Below are 18,248 nucleotides of genomic sequence, written 5' to 3'. Positions count from 1 at the left end.
CATAACACAAGAAGGTATGTCATCAAATGTCGGCTCTGGCATCCTCACCCTTTTGTAGGGTGACTCTGACACTTTTCCCCATAAGAGGTGGTGTTCACTTCTCTACCCACTGAATCCAGGCTTAACCACGCTGGGCCAATGGGACATTAGCAAATGTGATGCAACCAAAGGTTTGCACACTGGTGCTTGTCCTGTCTTACTGATGGGAACCTGCCCACCACCACATGAACAAATGCAGGCTAGGTTCACGGCTGAGGAGCCGCAACATGGGGAGAGGGTCCAGCCATCCTGTCAAGGCCCTGGTCATGTGTGTGAGGCCATCCTAGGCCCACCTGGCCCAAGCCAAGCCAGCCCAGACAAGAAGCTCTGTGCAGAATTGTAACAAGTAATAAGTGCCATTTGTTTTAAGTCAACAAGCATTAGAGCTTTTTGTTAGGCAGGAAAAGCTAACTGATATGGAAGATCATAAAATACATCCCACAAACCCCTCCAAAGTAAGGTGCCAGGTGTTTCCGGAAGTAGCTCACGTATAAGGAAATTGCTAATCTCTGGCTTTGGATGACAAGGAGGTGGGAGCTGAGCAGGAATGAGAGTTGGAGGAACAACTGAGAGGGAGAGTGGTCCTGAAGCTGTTGCCATGGAGCCCGGGCAGGCAGGGATGGCGAGCAGCCGTCCTAGGCCCACCGTCCACCAGAAACAGCTGCTGCCACCTTTGGCGTGAATGCTTTGGGCCATCAGCTTCTGAGTTTTAGAAACTAAAAACAGGACATATCCCCATGTACTTTTGCAGAGGTCAGGAAACTAGGCCCAAGGGCCAAACATGGTCCACTGCTTGTTTTTATAAATAAAGTTTTATTGGAACATAGCCATGCCTATTCATTTACATACTGTCTATGGCTCCTTTCATGCAGCAATGGCAGAGTTGAGTAGCTGTAACAGTAACCATATGGCCTTTGAAGCCTAAACTATTTACTGTCTGGCTCTTTACAGAATCAATTTGTAACAACTCCTGTACTAGGTAATCAGGGGAGGTTCCACGCAATGGCTGGGTCTTAACCTGAGTCTTGAAGGAAAGAGGCAGTGTTGATTTGGGCACAAAGCAATAGGGAGTTGCTGAAAGAACATTACAAGAAGGAATACCGAGATTATAACCAATGTTACATGACTGTGTGCAAAAGTAATTATAATAAGTTCATGACAGTACAAACAATAACTAAGCAGATATACCACTTACTATGTGCTAAGTATATGCTCTATAGTAACTCATTTTATCCTCACAACAATATTAGATGGTAGGTGGTATTATTATCTCCATTTTTCCAACTGAGAAAAGAGAGCGACACAGAGAATGAAAGATGCTTGCCCAAGGTCACAAAACTAGCAAGTAGCCTAGCTAGGATTCAAATCCTGGTATTCTCACTCTAGATTCCATACTCTTTGAAAGCTACAAAAATGGAAATGTAAATAGGATAAAGGCCAAAACTGTGCATAAATTCTAGCTATGAGCAAGGAGATTGTCTCTTAAAGACACCTGAAAATCAGCTTTATTACTTTGTATCATTAAACCTTCTTAGCTAACTACACCATGTGTTCATTTTATGTACCCTTTGTCCCCTATAAAAATTTGCCATTTGTCCTGTTTAGCTGGAAATCCCCTAGCAGGACATCACTATGGTACAGCTAGTGGTTATGATGCCATGGTGATGCTGTGTCAACACAGCAGCCACTGGCCATTCCCAGAGGTAGCCCACAACCCATTCATTAAATTCTGAGGCTGATACTGCAGCTTGGTCCCTAGGGAGATAGAACATTCTCTTCCCCAAACAATAGTCAATACGGTCATTCTGGTCAGGACAGGCGGAAGCTACTGTGGATGCTCCTTTTTAAAGATGTAAATTGGGTTCTGTTTGGGAATCCTACTTTACAGCAGGGGCTCCCAGCCCAGAGAAGTGATCTTTGATCTCCAGCCAAAGGATGGGCCAGCCCTTATAGGTCAACTGGGGGCCCATGGTGTATCTGCTGGTAGCCCAAAACGGTATCATGCCTGGGGCCCATTATAAACAACCAAACTAAAGGTAGGCAGAATTCCTGAAGAGAAGTTGTTTCTTGATTTGTTACCTCATAATCACAGGGAGAGAGTTCTAACAGATAGTCTTCAATAATACTAACTCCTTACAGACTAACAGAGCTTACATTGATATACCTCTTTTAGAGGGCATCCTGGCACTTTGTTTAAGCCTTAAAAATGTACAGAGCCATTGACTTAGAAATTCCACTTCTACTAATTTATCCTAAGTAAATTATCAGAGATAAACATAAAGGCTATTTATTAAAGCATTATTTATAGTAGAGAAACACTGAGAACACCTCAATTATACAACAGGGGATTCATGAAATATATTATGATATAACCATAAACCACAACATTAATGGCATAGCCATAAAAACTATGCAGTTGTTTAAATTTTGGTCATGAAAGATTATTAAATTTAAAAAGAAAGTTAAAACCAGTATACAACATAGAATTCTATCCTTGTAAAAAAACACCAAAAATAACAATATGCACATGCTAATAGAAAAACAGGTTTAACAGGGGTTTTTCTCCCAGGCTAGAACTATGGTTATTTTAATGTTCTATTTTTTTATACAATAAATTCTGCATTGTGTTGGTAATTATTAAAATGATAACAAAAGTTATATTTAATTTTTTTAAAGTTATATATTTTTTCCTTTGGCTGTCACATTATACTTTTGTTTTCTCATGTTTTTCAGTTCTATGAATTTTGTCACGTTTTCCCAGCAAGCCAAAATGCAGACCAGTCTTTCTCAAGAACCAGGGGGAAACCCAGTCCACGTTTTCAGAGACCCACCCATAGTTCAAAAACCCTTTAGTTGGAACAACTGGTTGGCAGGCTCATCTGACTTTACTGGGCTTATAGTTCTTTATTAAAAAGGTACACCACAATAGGACTCTGAACAGCTTTACCAAGTTCATCAAAGTTGCTTGTGCTGCTCCGAGTTTTGTTTTTGTTAGGGTTTTTCCTAAAAAGAGACAGAATCCCACATTAAAACAAGAGGTCAGGGAATTAGCTGACTAAGAGGTGATTAAACCAGTTTGTACTTTACAGAGTGTGAAACTGCTTAATATGTAGGTAGGGCTTAGGATCTGGCACGAGAAGACACGCTGGATAATTTCTTTTCCCAGGACATAAAAGGAGCAGGTAAACTGAGTTATAACATCCCTCATTAAGGTTTCTGGTCATGAGATGACAAAGTTTTTTGAAATAAAGGAGTGTCTTTTCATTTAACTTCCAAATGAGCACTAGAAAATCATTTATTTATAGATTGCACAACAAACGGATGGAGTGAACTGGGATTCTGCTGAAACCTTCCCAGATCTCAGGATAAATTTAAGTAGGTTCAGCGAGGGGTTACCAATAATAAAGCACTAATTAGATGCACAGATGCTTTGCTTTTTATCCAGCTGCCAACCGGTTGCCGTGTTCTCTTCCTTGACCACCATATCTGAGGCTACTGGAAGAAGGGGCATTCCTTTCAAACCAACACAACCCCGGAGGAAGAGGTATTCCTAAGGCTGTGTGAACTTCTCGAAACCGGCCTCACCCTGTAAACAAATTCATGTGTATTCAAATGATTCGAAATGGAAGGAAACCTCGCATAATTTCTTTCAGGGGCTGACACTCAGGCGGTTCTTCAAGCTGTATCTTTCAGCACCCAGGATGTGCCAGGCTCTGTGTGAGGTGCAGCTGGGGTCCCGGGTCCCAGGTCCTGGTCCACTCTGTGTTCCCAGGCCATCAGACGTGCTGGGCGGGAGACCGAATGCAAAAACGGCCCCATCTGTCCCCCCCCTGTGTTCCCGCCTCTTGGGACTTCGTAGCTCCTCCTGCTAAGAAGTTGAGTTTATGTTCTCGCCTGTTGAGTACGGACTGGCCTTCTGACCTGCTTTGGAATGTGTCAGAAGCAAGAGTGTGTCCCTTCCGAGCCTCCGGAGGACTTGTGTAGCCCGACTCTCTCTTTTGGAACCCTGCCTGCAAATAACTGGGGCCAGCCCGACAGGATGAGAGGCCCCCCACCAACCTGCAGCACCCTCAGAAGCAGAGCCCACCAGCTAACCTGCGGCGGACCTGGCCCGTGTGGAGCATGGCTAGGACCACACGAAACCCCCAGAGGAATCTGGCCGAGAGCACCGGCCCATGAGTTGTAAGCCAGATTAACAGTTGTGGTTTCAACAACAAGGACCTCCTGTACAGCACAGGGAACTCTGCTCAGTATGATGTAACCACCTAAATGGAAAAAGAATCTGAGAGAGAATAGATGTGTGTATACATATAACTGAACCACTTTGCTGTACACCTGCAACGAACACGATGTTGTGAATCAACTGTACTCCGATATAAAATAAAAAGTTAAAAACAATAAAATAAAAAGGCTGTGGTTTCAAGCCATTCCTTTTGAGGACTAGCTCCTGACCCATGCACACAGTAAGTGCTAACTCTGCCCAGCTAAATACAAATTGCCTTGGAGCAGCTGGGGGTGGGGAAGGAGGCTGTAATGCTCCAACGTGTCTGCAGTGATCAATGCATCATGCAGTTTTGATGCATAAACAGCACACCTGGAAAAAAAAACCCAAAAAACAGCACACCTGAACTGCCATCGGCAGGAACAGAGAGAAGCCGTGTTATTTAGGGAAGGGCTGGCTCAAGACAGCCACAGATCCTTTGAAAGATTGTCTGTGGATGAGTTGGATTTGCCTGTGAAGTCATTCTTTGTTTCTTTTCTCTCTTTAAAAAAAATAAGAAGCTCTTTCACTTAATTAAGCCTGTTGGACTCGATTACGATCGTCTAGTTTGATTCAAAGCAGCCACATAGACTCTCTGACACATGTTCAGCCTCCACGACTCTGCAGGCTGGAATTTTAAATCCAGCTCCCCTGAATTTATGACGCACGCACACACAGTAGCAAGTCCCCACAGGCTGAAAATCAAACTGTAATTCAAAGGCCACAGGGCTGAGGAAACAGCCAGAAGATAAATCCCCATTTCAACTTTGGATTCTCTGCAAGTTGATTCAGGGGATTGTCAGTCATATTTAAAAATGAAATAAAACTACAAAGACACCAGACGGCATGTTCTAAAGAGAAATAGGGGATGCTTTTCAGGACGCCTTCAAAAGGCTCTTGCGACCTGAAAAGAACTGTTACGGGTTATTTTAAGGGCCCTGGAACATTTGGCTCCCATCAGACATTTGCAGAAGTTTCTGAACTAACTAACGAGCTCTAAGGAAGAAACAAAACCATCACACACAACCCAGAGCACCACACCGATTGGAGGTGACGTGACAAGATATCAAAGCAGCCCAGTCCTGGAGCTGGGCACTCACCTTACACCCCTCGCAGGCGCTGACCCCATAGTGGTACCCCGATGACTTGTCCTGGCAGACGAAGCAGGGCTTGTACACCCGAGGGGGAGGAAGTGGAGACGGAGGGCTCGGGACCAGTTCCTCGGAGCTGGTGCTCTGTGTTTCAATCGCTGCGGTGGAGATGGGAAGGGGGAGGAAAAAGAGAAAGCGTATTTCAGTTCGTTGCTTTTTCACCAGTGAGTTCATAGGCCTCTGCCCCCAATTCAGCAATAACATAGCAAGGATAGGCCCACAAAAAGAGCTGCCAGTGTAGGCACTGCAGGGCGACCCTGACTCTAACGTGGTATTGACAGTTTACAAAGCAATCCCGTATGCCTCTCTCGTTTGCAGAGCACCGTGGCACCGTGAGGGAGATGATTTTATCACCATTTTACCCTCAAGAGAAACAGAAACTCAAGGAGTGCAGTGACTTGTCCAAGACCAGCTGGGCATGGTAAAGCCAAGACACAAAGTCAGACGTTCACTGCACACCCAGAGCTCTTTCGACTCTTGCTCCCCCCCAGCTTCCAGTTCCATTAGAGTCTCTGAAATGACCTGCTTGACCTCTGTCTCTCACTTAACCAAAAGGAACTTTCCTTAGGACGAAGGAAGAAAATGCCCAAAGCAGCCATTCAACAAGGACACGGAAAGGGCCGTCAGCACACGGCCAGAGCTGAGCTTCACTAACAGCAGTGGAGGCGAGACCTTTGCTCCTCAGAGCCCCCCTTGGACCAGGAGCACCAGTACCACGTCAGAGCTTATTAGAAAACGCGGTATCAGGCCCCAGCTCAAGTCCAAGGAGTCAGATCTACATCTTAACCAAACCCCCAGGTGACTGAATGTACACTTAATGTTTGAGAAGCACTGCATTACATTAATGATGGCACAGCCTGACGTTGCTCTTCATTCTAGACTCACAGATACGCGACCCCCCATCTCATTATTTAACCACCCAAAATCCAAGAGGAATAGGAATTGATAGAACTTAAGATCCAGGTATTCTCTGATCCCTACTCTCCAGATTTATGCTCAATGTCAAAGCAAGACCTGGCCCTATTCCTGTAACAGGCAAAACTGCCCATAAAGGATGAGGAAGTGGGGAAGGGAGGGGCTGAAAGTGGTCAAATAATGTTCCAGAATCTTCCAACCTCCAATCACTTTACAATACACAGTATATTTCCCAGAGTATAAAATTTCCAGTTGTTCCACTGTTCACCATCTCCCAGATTAGCTACTCTACCCACTGGATTGTTCGATAGCTAAACTTTCAGCGAGTCAGCTCTACCCCATACACGTACTGTCAATCCATCCTTGTCTGAGATCTTGCTGCCAGGCCAGCCCAGAAACCCGGCAGCATCTCTCACCTCAGTTACTGCAGAAGCTCCTGCACTGGCCCCCTGGTGCCCAGCCTTCTGGCCTAGGGTCCCCTCTGCACATGCACAGTCAGATAACTGCTCCAAAGTTAAAATCGCTCTCCCTTACCCCTGCCCAGAGCCCTCACACGCTCCAGCAGTCACCAATGAGAGCAAAGTCAGGCTCCTTGCTGTGCCCCGCACGGCTCTTCAGGATATGGGCCTTCGGTAACATCACTGACTTCAACGACTCTCCTCATTTATTGACTTCTAAACGCTTGGTTTCTGTTCCATCTCTTGAACAGGCCAAGCTCTCGTACCAACTTACGGGTATTGTGCTGACCATTCTCCCTACCTGGAAATTCTCAGACCTTCACACGTCTAGTCCCTTTTCTCTCTTAGATCTTAGAGCAAATGTCACCTCCTCATGGGTGACTTTTCTAAATAAAAGGCCCCTTCCCATTTCTGGTCACTATATCTCATTTTATTTTATTTTCTATAATACCCTAACTAGTGTCTAAATTTAGAAAGTCTGTTTGTGTACAATTTTATATTCTACCTGTGCTACTCCCCGCCAAGTATGGGTCTTGTAAAACCAAGGAACTCAGATGAATTGTTTACAACTCTGTTCCAGGCCTAGAAGAGGCGGTGACACATAGTAGGTGGAGAATCAATAAATATTTGTTGAATTAATACATGAGCTTTTCCCCTTTTCCCTATTTGTCTTCATTCCAAGCCCTAAGTGCCCTTCTAAGTTGTTAAATGGTAAAATTAGAAACCAACTAGCTTTCACATACTCACTGGCTTCCTTTAAAATTAATTAATTATCCCTTTGGAATAGAATCAACTATAATTATTATTGTCATAATTCAGAAGAATCTTGGAATGAATTCATTAGAGTTGGGCAGGTCTAGTAGATAAATCTAGTACTGTCTTGACTGGGTAGCTCAGCACAATTGTGGCAAGGGCTGTACAGGAAGGTGGGCATCGAAGATGTCACGAGAGCTCATCAGATCAGCTATCAAGCTACAAAAGCAAAAGCATGCCTCCCCCTAAACCAATCAGCTTCACTGAAAGCAAATGAGTCTTAATGGCATCGATAAGAAAGCAGTACAAAACAATACATTGCTCTTTGTTAAAAATCTAAGAAAACAATATAAAATAAGCTAAAAGGATACAACACGGGGAATAGAGACAATATTTTATAATAACTATGAATGGAGTATAACCTTTAAAAATTATAAAGCACTATATTGTCACCTGTAACTTATATAATATTGTACATCAACTATATTGCAATAAAAAAATCTAAGATGCTGCTACTGCTGTTGTGACTATTGTTATTACTGGGTGTCACTGATCCTGAGTCACCATAGGTTATAAAATGCATGTTATTCTATGTATCATTAAGAAAGACAAAAAAGTACTGCCAATTAAATTATGACCCATCAATGCTTGTGAGACACAGCCTGATTTCAGAGATGTTAAAAAATTAAATGCTTCTGGAGCATTAAAAAAACTAAGAAAACACACGCAGAATTACTCACAATCCTCTCATTCAGAGAAAATTACTGTTATCTTGGCATCTACCCTTCAAAACATTTTACTATGCGTATAAATGTTTTTGGTCGGTTTGTTTACCTTAAAAAGTGGAATTATACTGTAGACTCTGGGACTTTGTTTAACTTACTGTGTCATGAGTTTGTTTCCTTGTCAATGAATATTTTTCCCGCAAAACATTCCATTATGATGAATATCTTTGTAGCTAATCTCAGCACATCTCTGACTATTTCCTTAGGCTAAGTTCTCAGAAGTGGAATTATTAGTTCAAAAGTTATGGCTATTTAAGAATACATTGTGAGTTCTAGAAAGGCTGTGTCAATCTACGCTCCTAATATCAGCACCAGTGAGTTCTCCCCTAAACGCCTCCCAGAACTTTCTGATTTGGTGCCTCTACCTCCCCCCTAGGGACCGAGCTGTGCTGTCACCACAAGGAGCAATCCCGCATTGTGTGCAATGTGGGGAGAGTGTATTTTCATGTTCTACTGGCTCGTGTACAACAGCTAATCTGGCTTGTCTAGGAAGGTTGTAAATAGAATTCTGTTAGGTCTGGATTCAGCCGTCAGAGCTATGCCCTCAATTTCAAACGTGGGTGGTAATTTCCATAAATATGCAGCTTCAAATCCATGCACTGAGGGGGTCCAGCATCTCCCCCTCCCAAAGAGAGGAAACTGAACTGCAGGCAATCTCATCCCCGAGAAACTGAGGCAAAACACATGCAAGCGGGGAGACCTCAGAATCGAAAGCCTTTTTCTATAGATGAGAGTCACTTATAACCAAGGAGTGAATCAGAAAACTCAACAGGTGTACGGATGAAAATGTTCTATTTGGAAGCAATCAATAGCGAGGGCTCTGGACTTTTATTAAGGCTGTGGTTATTTCACTAGTAGTGCTTTCCCATATTTGTACAATGGATGTTGGTATGTTCAATCTTTTTTTTTCTTATAAACTTATTTATTTATTTATTTGTTTTGGCTGCGTTGGGTCTTCATTGCTGTGCGCGGGCTTTCTCTAGTTGCCGCGAGCGGGGGCTACTCTTCGTTGCGGTGCACGGGCTTCTCATTGCGGTGGCTTCTCTCGTTGCGGAGCACTGGCTCTAGGTGCACGGGCTTCAGTAGTTGTGGCACGCGGGCTCAGTAGTTGCGGTGCGCAGGCTCTAGAGCGCAGGCTCAGTAGTTGTGGCACACGGGATTAGTTGCTCCACGGCATGTGGGATCTTCCCGGACCAGGGCTCAGTGTCCCCTGCATTGGCAGGCGGATTCTTAACCACTGCGCCACCAGGGAAGCCCGGTGTGTTAAAAGATTTAATTCCCTGACTATAATATACCAAGTGTGTGTTACACCCTATGGACAGTACGTGGTATACTCCCTTAGCCTTATCAAGTTTGGCCTAATAGAGAGTAAACCAACAATTAGAATATAATACACTGGTTCTCAAACTTGGCTGTATGTTAGAACTACCTGGGGAGCTTTTTTTTTTTTTTTTTTTTTTGCAGTACGCGGGCCTCTCACTGTTGTGGCATCTCCCGTGGCGGAGCACAGGCTCCGGACATGCAGGCTCAGCGGCCATGGCTCACAGGCCCAGCTGCTCTGCGGCATGAGGGATCCTCCCGGACCAGGGCATGAACCCGCGTCCCCTGCATCGGCAGGCGGACTCTCAATCACTGCGCCACCAGGGAAGCCCCCTGGGGAGCTTTTAAACATCCTAATGCTTAGATTGTATCTTAGACCTATTATGGCAGAATGCCTGGGAGTGGGAGCCAGGCATCAGTGTTTTTAAAAACGTATTCCCAGGTGAATCCAAATTGCAGCAGTTTGGGAAACACGGATATGATAAGATTTGACAGAGAGGGCTATAAGCCTTATTCAGCTCAGAGAAGTCAAGGGAATCTTCCCAGAGGAGGTGACCAGGCTGTGTTTTGAAGGATGAATTGATTCCGTCTCTTGTGGTTTGTAACGCGAATCCTACAAATGCCACATGTGCATCCCAGACAAACATATATGACAAGAAATAATCATCTTTGGAAAAATTTTCCCATTGGTGGTAAAGCATTAACTATTTGACTATATATATTCAAATATCCCCTCAAAATAGATCATCGTTGGCCCTTCATTTCCTCTGTGTGGCCCGTGACGCTGAGAACAATGCAAAGCAAACAAGAAAAATCTCCGTGGTACCGTCAGATTGCCAAAGCTAGCTTTAAGCAAACATGCCAACACAAGTTCTAGGATTACAACCAGGATATGGCATCAGTAGAAAAGCAGATTTGAACTTCAATGCAACCTCTGGCCTTTTTGGTAATGTAGCAAAAACATACTTTGGCCAAGTTTATTAGTGCTCCTCTTGCCCTTTGGTGCTCCCGTCACTGCCTCCCCAAAGACAGTGGGAAACAAGGCAGGGGGATAGCCCAGGGCCCCCTTCGCGAGTCAGTTCTGGCAATAAAGACAGCTACAGAGTGCCTGCCGTTGGTCTGTTCGCTGTCATCCTGCTTAAATCAATAATCTATTAGTCCCTTTAAATGAGAGTTAGATTCATCAAATACCCTTGAGAGACGTCAAACATTTTGTGCCTTATTCCAGGCAAGCACAATCAGTCTATGGAATGATGAATTTTTTGCTCAAAAACCCTGCAGGCCCAGCAGACAACGTGTCCTGTATTAGCTCATTCAGCGATCTCAGGCAGGCCAAGAAAGCAGTTTTTAGACTTCCCAGGGGGGAAAAGAGGCTTGTGTCATTTAAGAAAACAACCGCACTCCAGCCATCCTGTCGTGATTTCAGTTCAGGGAAAAGCAGTCTTTGAGGACTAATTCAGATCTGCTTTTTGCCTCCTGCATTTATTTATTTCCTTGCTTACTTATTGTCTTATTGAGTTTTGTTTAGTGACTGCATCCCCAACAAGCAGCAACCTCCAAGGTGGCATCCAAACTGCTAACCAGATGCACTGCCTCGTTTGTCAGGGAATGGCCAAGACAGGAACTTCTGTTGCCCGGGCGAGATAGATGTTCGGCTCCATGGGTTCCTGCCCAGAGGAGAGTCAGCACCAGAAGCGCTGAGGGGGCTTCTCTGGGCTGCCCACTGGCCAAAGGAGACAGCGATCCAAAACCTGCACTGACAGAAGCTTCCAGCCCATATTTTAAACCTCTCCAACCCCGCAACTCAAAGGTGGCTGTCACTAGGGCACCCAAAGCTAGAATCACCTTCCTTGCCGAAAAATTCATTACAGGTCTTGTTTGCCTTTAAACTAATGCTCCTCAAAGTGTGGTCCAGACCAGCAACCAGCAGCAGAATTCCGGGGTAGGGAGGAAGCCATTTGCTTTAAATTAGTGGTTTTCAGACTATCTATGGTAAAGGACCTTTTTTTTTTTTCTCATAGATTGATAAAATCAATAAAAACAAATCACTAAGACACTCAAAATGAATCTCCAGAAAAAAGGAATTAAGAAAAAGATGCTCAAAACACAAGCTACAACTTAAGGAGGGAAAAAAAAGGATCTTATAGACGTAAAATTCCTCTGCCAAATTTCTGTACAAGTTTCTAAGCACTGGCTCTCACGGCTGCCCTATCTCCTCGAGTACTGGCAGTGGGCCGCAGAGCAACTGGCCGGGGCCGCAGCTGGCACTCTGAGAAGCACTGCTCTGAAGGACTCTATAAACTCGAAGGCTGTTTGCAGACAAAACAAAAGCAAACCAGAGGAACTCTCCACCGACCGAGACACCGCACAAAAGCAGAATACCGGCACTCCCAAGTGACACAGCCTTCTTAAACACTGCCACAACTCTGGGGGTTTAATTCACTCCCAAAATAAAAGCAAAATAATAATAATAATAATAATGTTGTTGCCTGTTAAGAAGACTTGGCACTTGCAAATTAACTCACCTGAGAAAACACAGTATAAATGTTCTTGTTGTTACAACACACCTGAGTGTCACTTAAACACACGGAAAGCCTCTAACAATAGCGCCCTTCACAATTCCTAACATGCTTGGCATTTTTCTAAAGGTTAGATTAAGTAGCAGATAACATTTTTAAGAGAAGGCCCAGTATACTATGTTTTTCTTTGTGAGAACTAATTTATGGCGGGCTAAGCCATGCTGACAGACTTCAGGATTTTAGAGGCGGTCAGGCAGGCATCCTGCATAATGAAAGCCCTGCCTTTTCGCTAGAACTTTCGATGATTAAGACAGCATTTTAATGCACTCTCTGGGTAAAAGAGCCTTAAAAGAAAAAGGAGTTGTAAAGCAAAAGGCATTTCCTGCACGGCCCCGGGGGAATTTTGAGCCCTGAGCTCCGGGACCCGGTGGGAGGGAGTAATTTCAGCTAATTAACGGAGACTAGCAAAGTGTTGCATTTGGTCACAACATTTAGTTGGGTTTCATTTTTGTTGGCACGGAGGAGAGCCGGTCTGGATTTCCCCCCCACTTTTTCTGCGGATTCACTGCAGGATCGCAAGGCCCACAGCTCTCATACGTTAGGGAGAAAGTCAAAGGAAACGCCAAAGTTCAACCAAAGTACAAGTAATTAGAACCAGATTCTCCGCTGCGGGCGTGTGCGCATGCGCGCGCGCGCGCACGTGGACCTTTATTGAAATATCATTTACATGCCTCCAACCGTGAGCGTGGGACTAGGGACCTCCGTACTGCCGCTCATTTAATTTTCCAGTCTCCTCCAGTCTCCTCCAGTGTGTGTGCGTGTGTGTGTGTGTGTTTTGCGGGGCGGGGGGGAATCTTGCTTTTAATCATCTTTCAGGAGAAGCGGTTTGTTTCCACACACAGGGGATTTTGCAAATCTGTGAATCGCATTTTGAAATTAGGTAATTGCCAAAGAAAAACTCTGCTTTGAAATGGTCTTGACTCACTCTGCTGCTGGCTTTGTTATTACTGAGAAGCTCCAAGATTAGTCCCGGGTCTGGGGGAGGGGAGGAAAACGGCGTGGCGGGCTCTGGCAGTCTTGACTCAGTAACCTGCCCGTGACCCTGAAGGAGTGTGTGTTTGCCCGGGTCACCCGGGATCCTGGCCGAGGGCTGGGGCCGGGTTATGAGAATCCCTGCTATTCTGACCACACATGCAACAGGTGCTGAGGACAGGCAGGGGACAAAAGAAGGGCCAGGAAGACTGCTTTTTAAGTCCTTCAAGAAAGCCTTGCTTTCCAAAGTGCGGTCCCGGGCTCGCACCATCAGCACCACCTGAGAACCGGGTCAAACGCAGGCTCCCACTCCCCTCCACCCCCCAGAAATGGCCGCCGAATCCCAACAGGCATCTTAACAAAATCCGCAGATAATTCCCATGCACACTAGCAACATTCGAGACACCTTGACATAAAAATGTCTTGTTGCTCTCCTAACCTCCCCGGAACCCCAATCTGCTGAGTCAGTTTGGCACCGTTGACTCTGTCGGCCTCCCCCCTTTGCTCAGGTCCTCACTAAATGCGCTCCTTGTTGAGCACTTAATACCTTAAGAGCTCCAGGCTGCGCGGTGTTTATGCTCCCCAGAAGCCTGCGTCCGCTCCCATGGAATTTCGGCAGTGGATTTTAGTTGGCAGAAGGGGTCAGGGTTGCACCGGAAGAGCTGAACTAACAGCAGCTACCATTTACTGAGCACTTAGTAACTGCCCAGGACTGCGCCAAAGGCTTAGTATTGACACCGTGAACTCACTGACTCTTCCCCAGAACCGAAGGGGACAGCGGGGCTGGGGAACCCCGCACCTTAGAACTGGGAAATTTAAACAACACACTACTCGCAGCCTTTGAGAAAGAAATTTATTTATTTTTTAACTGGGGTGGCGTTGTTTTACAATGTCGTGTTAGTTTCCACTGTTCCAGCGAAGTGGAGTTCCCTGTGCTATACAGCAGGCTCTTATTAGTGGTCTATTTTATTAAAAGAGATTTAAATTGCTGAATATATATTACTTTTACTTCACTCAAACCCACAGCTTTTTAACTTCTCATCTTCCACCTCCTTAGGAAGTAAATCACTGGGGGTGGTCCGGTCGGGCCTATTTACTCATATTTGAGAACTGCAGGATTGTGTATCTCCCTTTCTTTTAATTCACGGTTATAATTTTCCAAACACTGATTTGATTCAAGACATGGTTAAATTTGACAGGATAGTTTGGGCCTTCAAAAGAGAGACAGGGAGGCTGAGGACCCACTAATCACTCTGTATTGCGGCTACACCTGTCTGGGCTCTCGGCCAGCAGCAGAAATTATTCCTGAGGCTGACTTTTACCATAGGAAGTGCTGTCATATTTTCCTAAGGGACCATGACACGTTCAACACCTACATTTCATTTTTATAATATGCTTTCTTGCTCCAAGGAACATGGTCGAAAATTATGTCATAGGTTGTTTTAGGTGACGTTTGTAACAGACGAGGCTTTAGATCACAATTTTCTAGGACATACTAAGATAGCTTATGACAGGTTCAAATAAATTCTCCCTTAAAATCACTTAATGGGCTGACACATCTAACTACTTATTAATGATGTGAACTGAGAGGCATCCGAAATGGAAGGCGTTAAGTGAACAAATGCTGTAACCCGCCTCAGGAGTCGCGTGCAGATGAAGCTAATTACATCGCAATACCAAGGTCCCTGACGAGCTTATCTCCACACCAAATGATTCAGTCCCATATTCCACTTCCAATCAGGATTTCCAAAATTCTTAAAAAGCAATTATTGCACTAACAAGTGACATTCTATTATCTGTTCAAATTTCCTGCACCTATAGTGGATTAAAACAGGAGCACTAAAATGTTTATCATCTCAGATACACAATTCTTTGCTTATATACTGTAAATATATTTGAAAATCACATTGGTACCAGTCCTTACAGAAACCAGGGGGGATACTGTGGTGGAATATTTTTAAAAGATGATGAAATTACTCTTTGTCACATGGGAATTTTTGCCATTCTTCTGAGATCTGAGAAAGTTCAAGGGTAAAGACACCAGAATGTAACCTCTTTCGCAACAAAGTAATGTTCTACTTATTCAGTTATACTTTGCTGCAAAGAAGTGTTTTTTGTTTTATTTGGTTGATATTTTACAGGTAGACACTCACACTAGTGGCCTCAAAAAGCTCTGAAACCAAGTTAATCCTCATTGTGTGAGTTTCCTTTGTTCCTAAAAAGAACTAAAATGTCCTGAACCTGCAGAAAACTGTGTGAGGAAGTGATGGGACGGCATGGGCTTTGCTCCAGATGGACCTGGATTTGAATCCCTCTTCTGACACTTACTATGTTAGTGACCATAGAGTTTTTGCTCCTTCTCTGAGTCCTAGTGTCTCCTACGACAATGCAGACGATCCTAGAATTCCTGTTGGTGAACGAGAGACATTGTTTGCAACTTGCCTGGCACACGATGTTTCGTAAGTGATGGTCAACCCAGAACCCCCATCCTCCCACATTTCCCTTCCACCTTCCTTAATCTTGGACAGTGGCTCTTAACCAACACTGATTTTGCCCCCCAAGAGACATCTGGCAATGTCTGGAGAGATTCTAGCTGTCGTAACTGGGGGCAACTACTGACATTTAGTGGGTAGAGGCCAACGATGCTACTAAACATCCCACAGTGTACCCCAATGTTCACTGCAAGCACTATTCACAGTAGCCAGGACATGGAAGCAACCTAAATGTCCATCAGCAGATGAATGGATAAAGAAGATGTGGTACATATATACAATGGAATACTACTCAGCCATAAAAAGGGACGAACTTGGGTCATTTGTAGAGACGTGGATGCATCTAGAGACTGTCATACAGAGTGAAGTAACTTAGAGAAAGAGAAATTTTGTATGACATACATGTGAAATCTAAAAAACTGGTACAAATGAACCTATTTACAAAACAGAGAGAGAGTCACAGATGTAGAAAACAAACTTATGGTTACCGAGAGGGAAAGGGCTGGAGGGATAAACTGGGAGACTGGGATTGACATATACACACTACTATATATAAGACAGATAATTAATAAGGACCTACTGAATAGCACAGGGAACTCTACTCAATACTCTATAATGACCTATACAGGAAAATAACCTAAAAAAGAATGGATATATGGGGACTTCCCTGGCGGTCCAGTGGTTGGGACTTTGTCTTCCCATGCAGGGGGTGTGGGTTCAATCCCTGGTTGGGGAGCTAAGATCCCACATGCCTTGCAGCCAAAAAACCAAAACACAAAACAGAAGCAACATTGTAACAAATTCAATAAAGACTTTAAAAATGGAAAAAAAAACAAGAATGGCTATATGTATATGTATAACTGATTCATTTTGCTGTACACCTGAAATTACCACAACATTGTAAATCAACTATACACCAATAAAAATTAAAAAATAAAACAAAATAATATAAAATAAACAACAAGGTTGTCCTGTATAGCGCAGGGAACTATATTCAATATCCTGTAATAAACCATAATGGAAAAGAATATGGTAAAGAACAGATATATGTGTATGTAAAACTGATTCACTTGGCTGTATACCTGAAACTAACAACACTGTAAATCAACTATACGCCAATAAAAATTAAGCAAAAACAAACAAAAAACATCCCACAGTGCACAGGACAGCTCCCTCCCCCTCCCCAGACAACAATGATGAACTGTCTGGCCCAAATTAGAAACAGTGCTGAGGTTGAAAAACCCTGCTCTAGGGTAAGGAGACTACTTGTGGGAAGACTTTAGGACAAAAAAACAACTTCTTGGAGCATGGGAGACAGAGGCGGGAGCTCAGTGCCTGACGCTGCCTCTTACTACGGTCACTTCACCTTCCTGAGCCTCAGTTTCCTAACCTGAGAAATCGGGATGACAAGTGTGTGTGCCACACTGCAGGGTTTACACACTATAAACGACACAACTCTATATTCGAGGACTTGTTTGTTATTTGGGAACAGGTGGGTGAGCCATATCTTGATGTGACTAATGCCTTAGAAGATGATGGGAAATTCTATAGAGTCAAGTCAAACAAAAACAATAGGACAAGGACTTCCCTGGCGGCACAGTGGTTAAGAATCCGCCTGCCCAAGCAGGGGACATGGGTTCGAGCTCTGGTCGGGGAAGATCCCACATGCCGTGGAGCAACTAAGCCCGTGAGCCACAACTACTAAGCCTGCGCTCTAGAGCCCACGAGCCACAACTACTGAAGCCCGTGTGCCTAGAGCCCGTGCTCCGCAACAAGAGAAGCCACCGCAATGAGAAGCCCGCACACCGCAACAAAGAGCAGCCCCCGCCCGCCGCAACTAGAGAAAGCCTGCGTGCAGCAACGAAGACCCAACGCAGCCAAAAATAAATTAAATAAATTAATTAATTTAAGAAACAAGAAGAATACGACAACAGTATTAACAGCGACAATCACGGGGCATCTACCGTGGGCTAGCTGCCACCCCCATTCTGTTCTAAGCGTTTGACATATATTAATTCATTTGACCCCCATAACAGCCCTATGAGAGACCTTGTCTTAGTATCGCTAAAAAATACTTCCAGGCAAGAAACTGGAGGCACAGGCTGGTGAGGGAACTGGCTCGAGGCCATCCAGAGGGGAGCAGATAAGCAGGAATTGGCACGCTCGTGGTCTTGGGCTCAAGAGAATGGGTGTGACCCCGGGGATGACATCCTGTCTTGTGATCCTGCACAACTTCTCTGGCAAGAAGCTGGTAGAGTCCCTGGCAGCAAGTCTGAGAAAGTACAGACCACATCAAGCAGACCCACGCAGTCATCCTGTCATAAGGAGCAAAAGTAAAACTGGAAAACTAAAAAGGAAAGAAGCTAAAGGGACAGAAAGAATGCCCTTTCTTCTTTCCAGTCAAAGCAATAAAGTAGGAAAGTCCCCAGAGGCAAACGCAGGAATGAGGAGGCACACACCCCTGGCCCACGAAGCCCTCCCGCACCTTCCCTGCCGAGAAAGCAGCCCCAGCGGGCCGGGCGG

General features: G+C 44.5%; 1 protein-coding gene across 2 annotated transcripts in view; it reads right to left on the bottom strand.

The window, feature by feature from the left end:
- The window catches only part of RARB (retinoic acid receptor beta), a 196,874-nt gene that overhangs the window by 159,469 nt on the left and 19,157 nt on the right, over positions 1-18,248 (bottom strand). For both annotated transcript variants that reach the window (XM_081236100.1, XM_081236101.1), the window contains exon 2: positions 5,401-5,549. In XM_081236100.1, the coding sequence (XP_081092226.1) occupies positions 5,401-5,549 (149 nt within the window). The remainder of the gene's footprint in view (positions 1-5,400; positions 5,550-18,248) is intronic.

This window comes from Mesoplodon bidens, assembly GCF_964165515.1.
Source record: "Mesoplodon bidens genome assembly, chromosome: 5".
Classification (NCBI taxonomy): domain Eukaryota; kingdom Metazoa; phylum Chordata; class Mammalia; order Artiodactyla; family Ziphiidae; genus Mesoplodon; species Mesoplodon bidens.
Note: the sequence above shows the minus strand (reverse complement) of the source record. Positions and strands in the feature narration are given on the sequence as shown.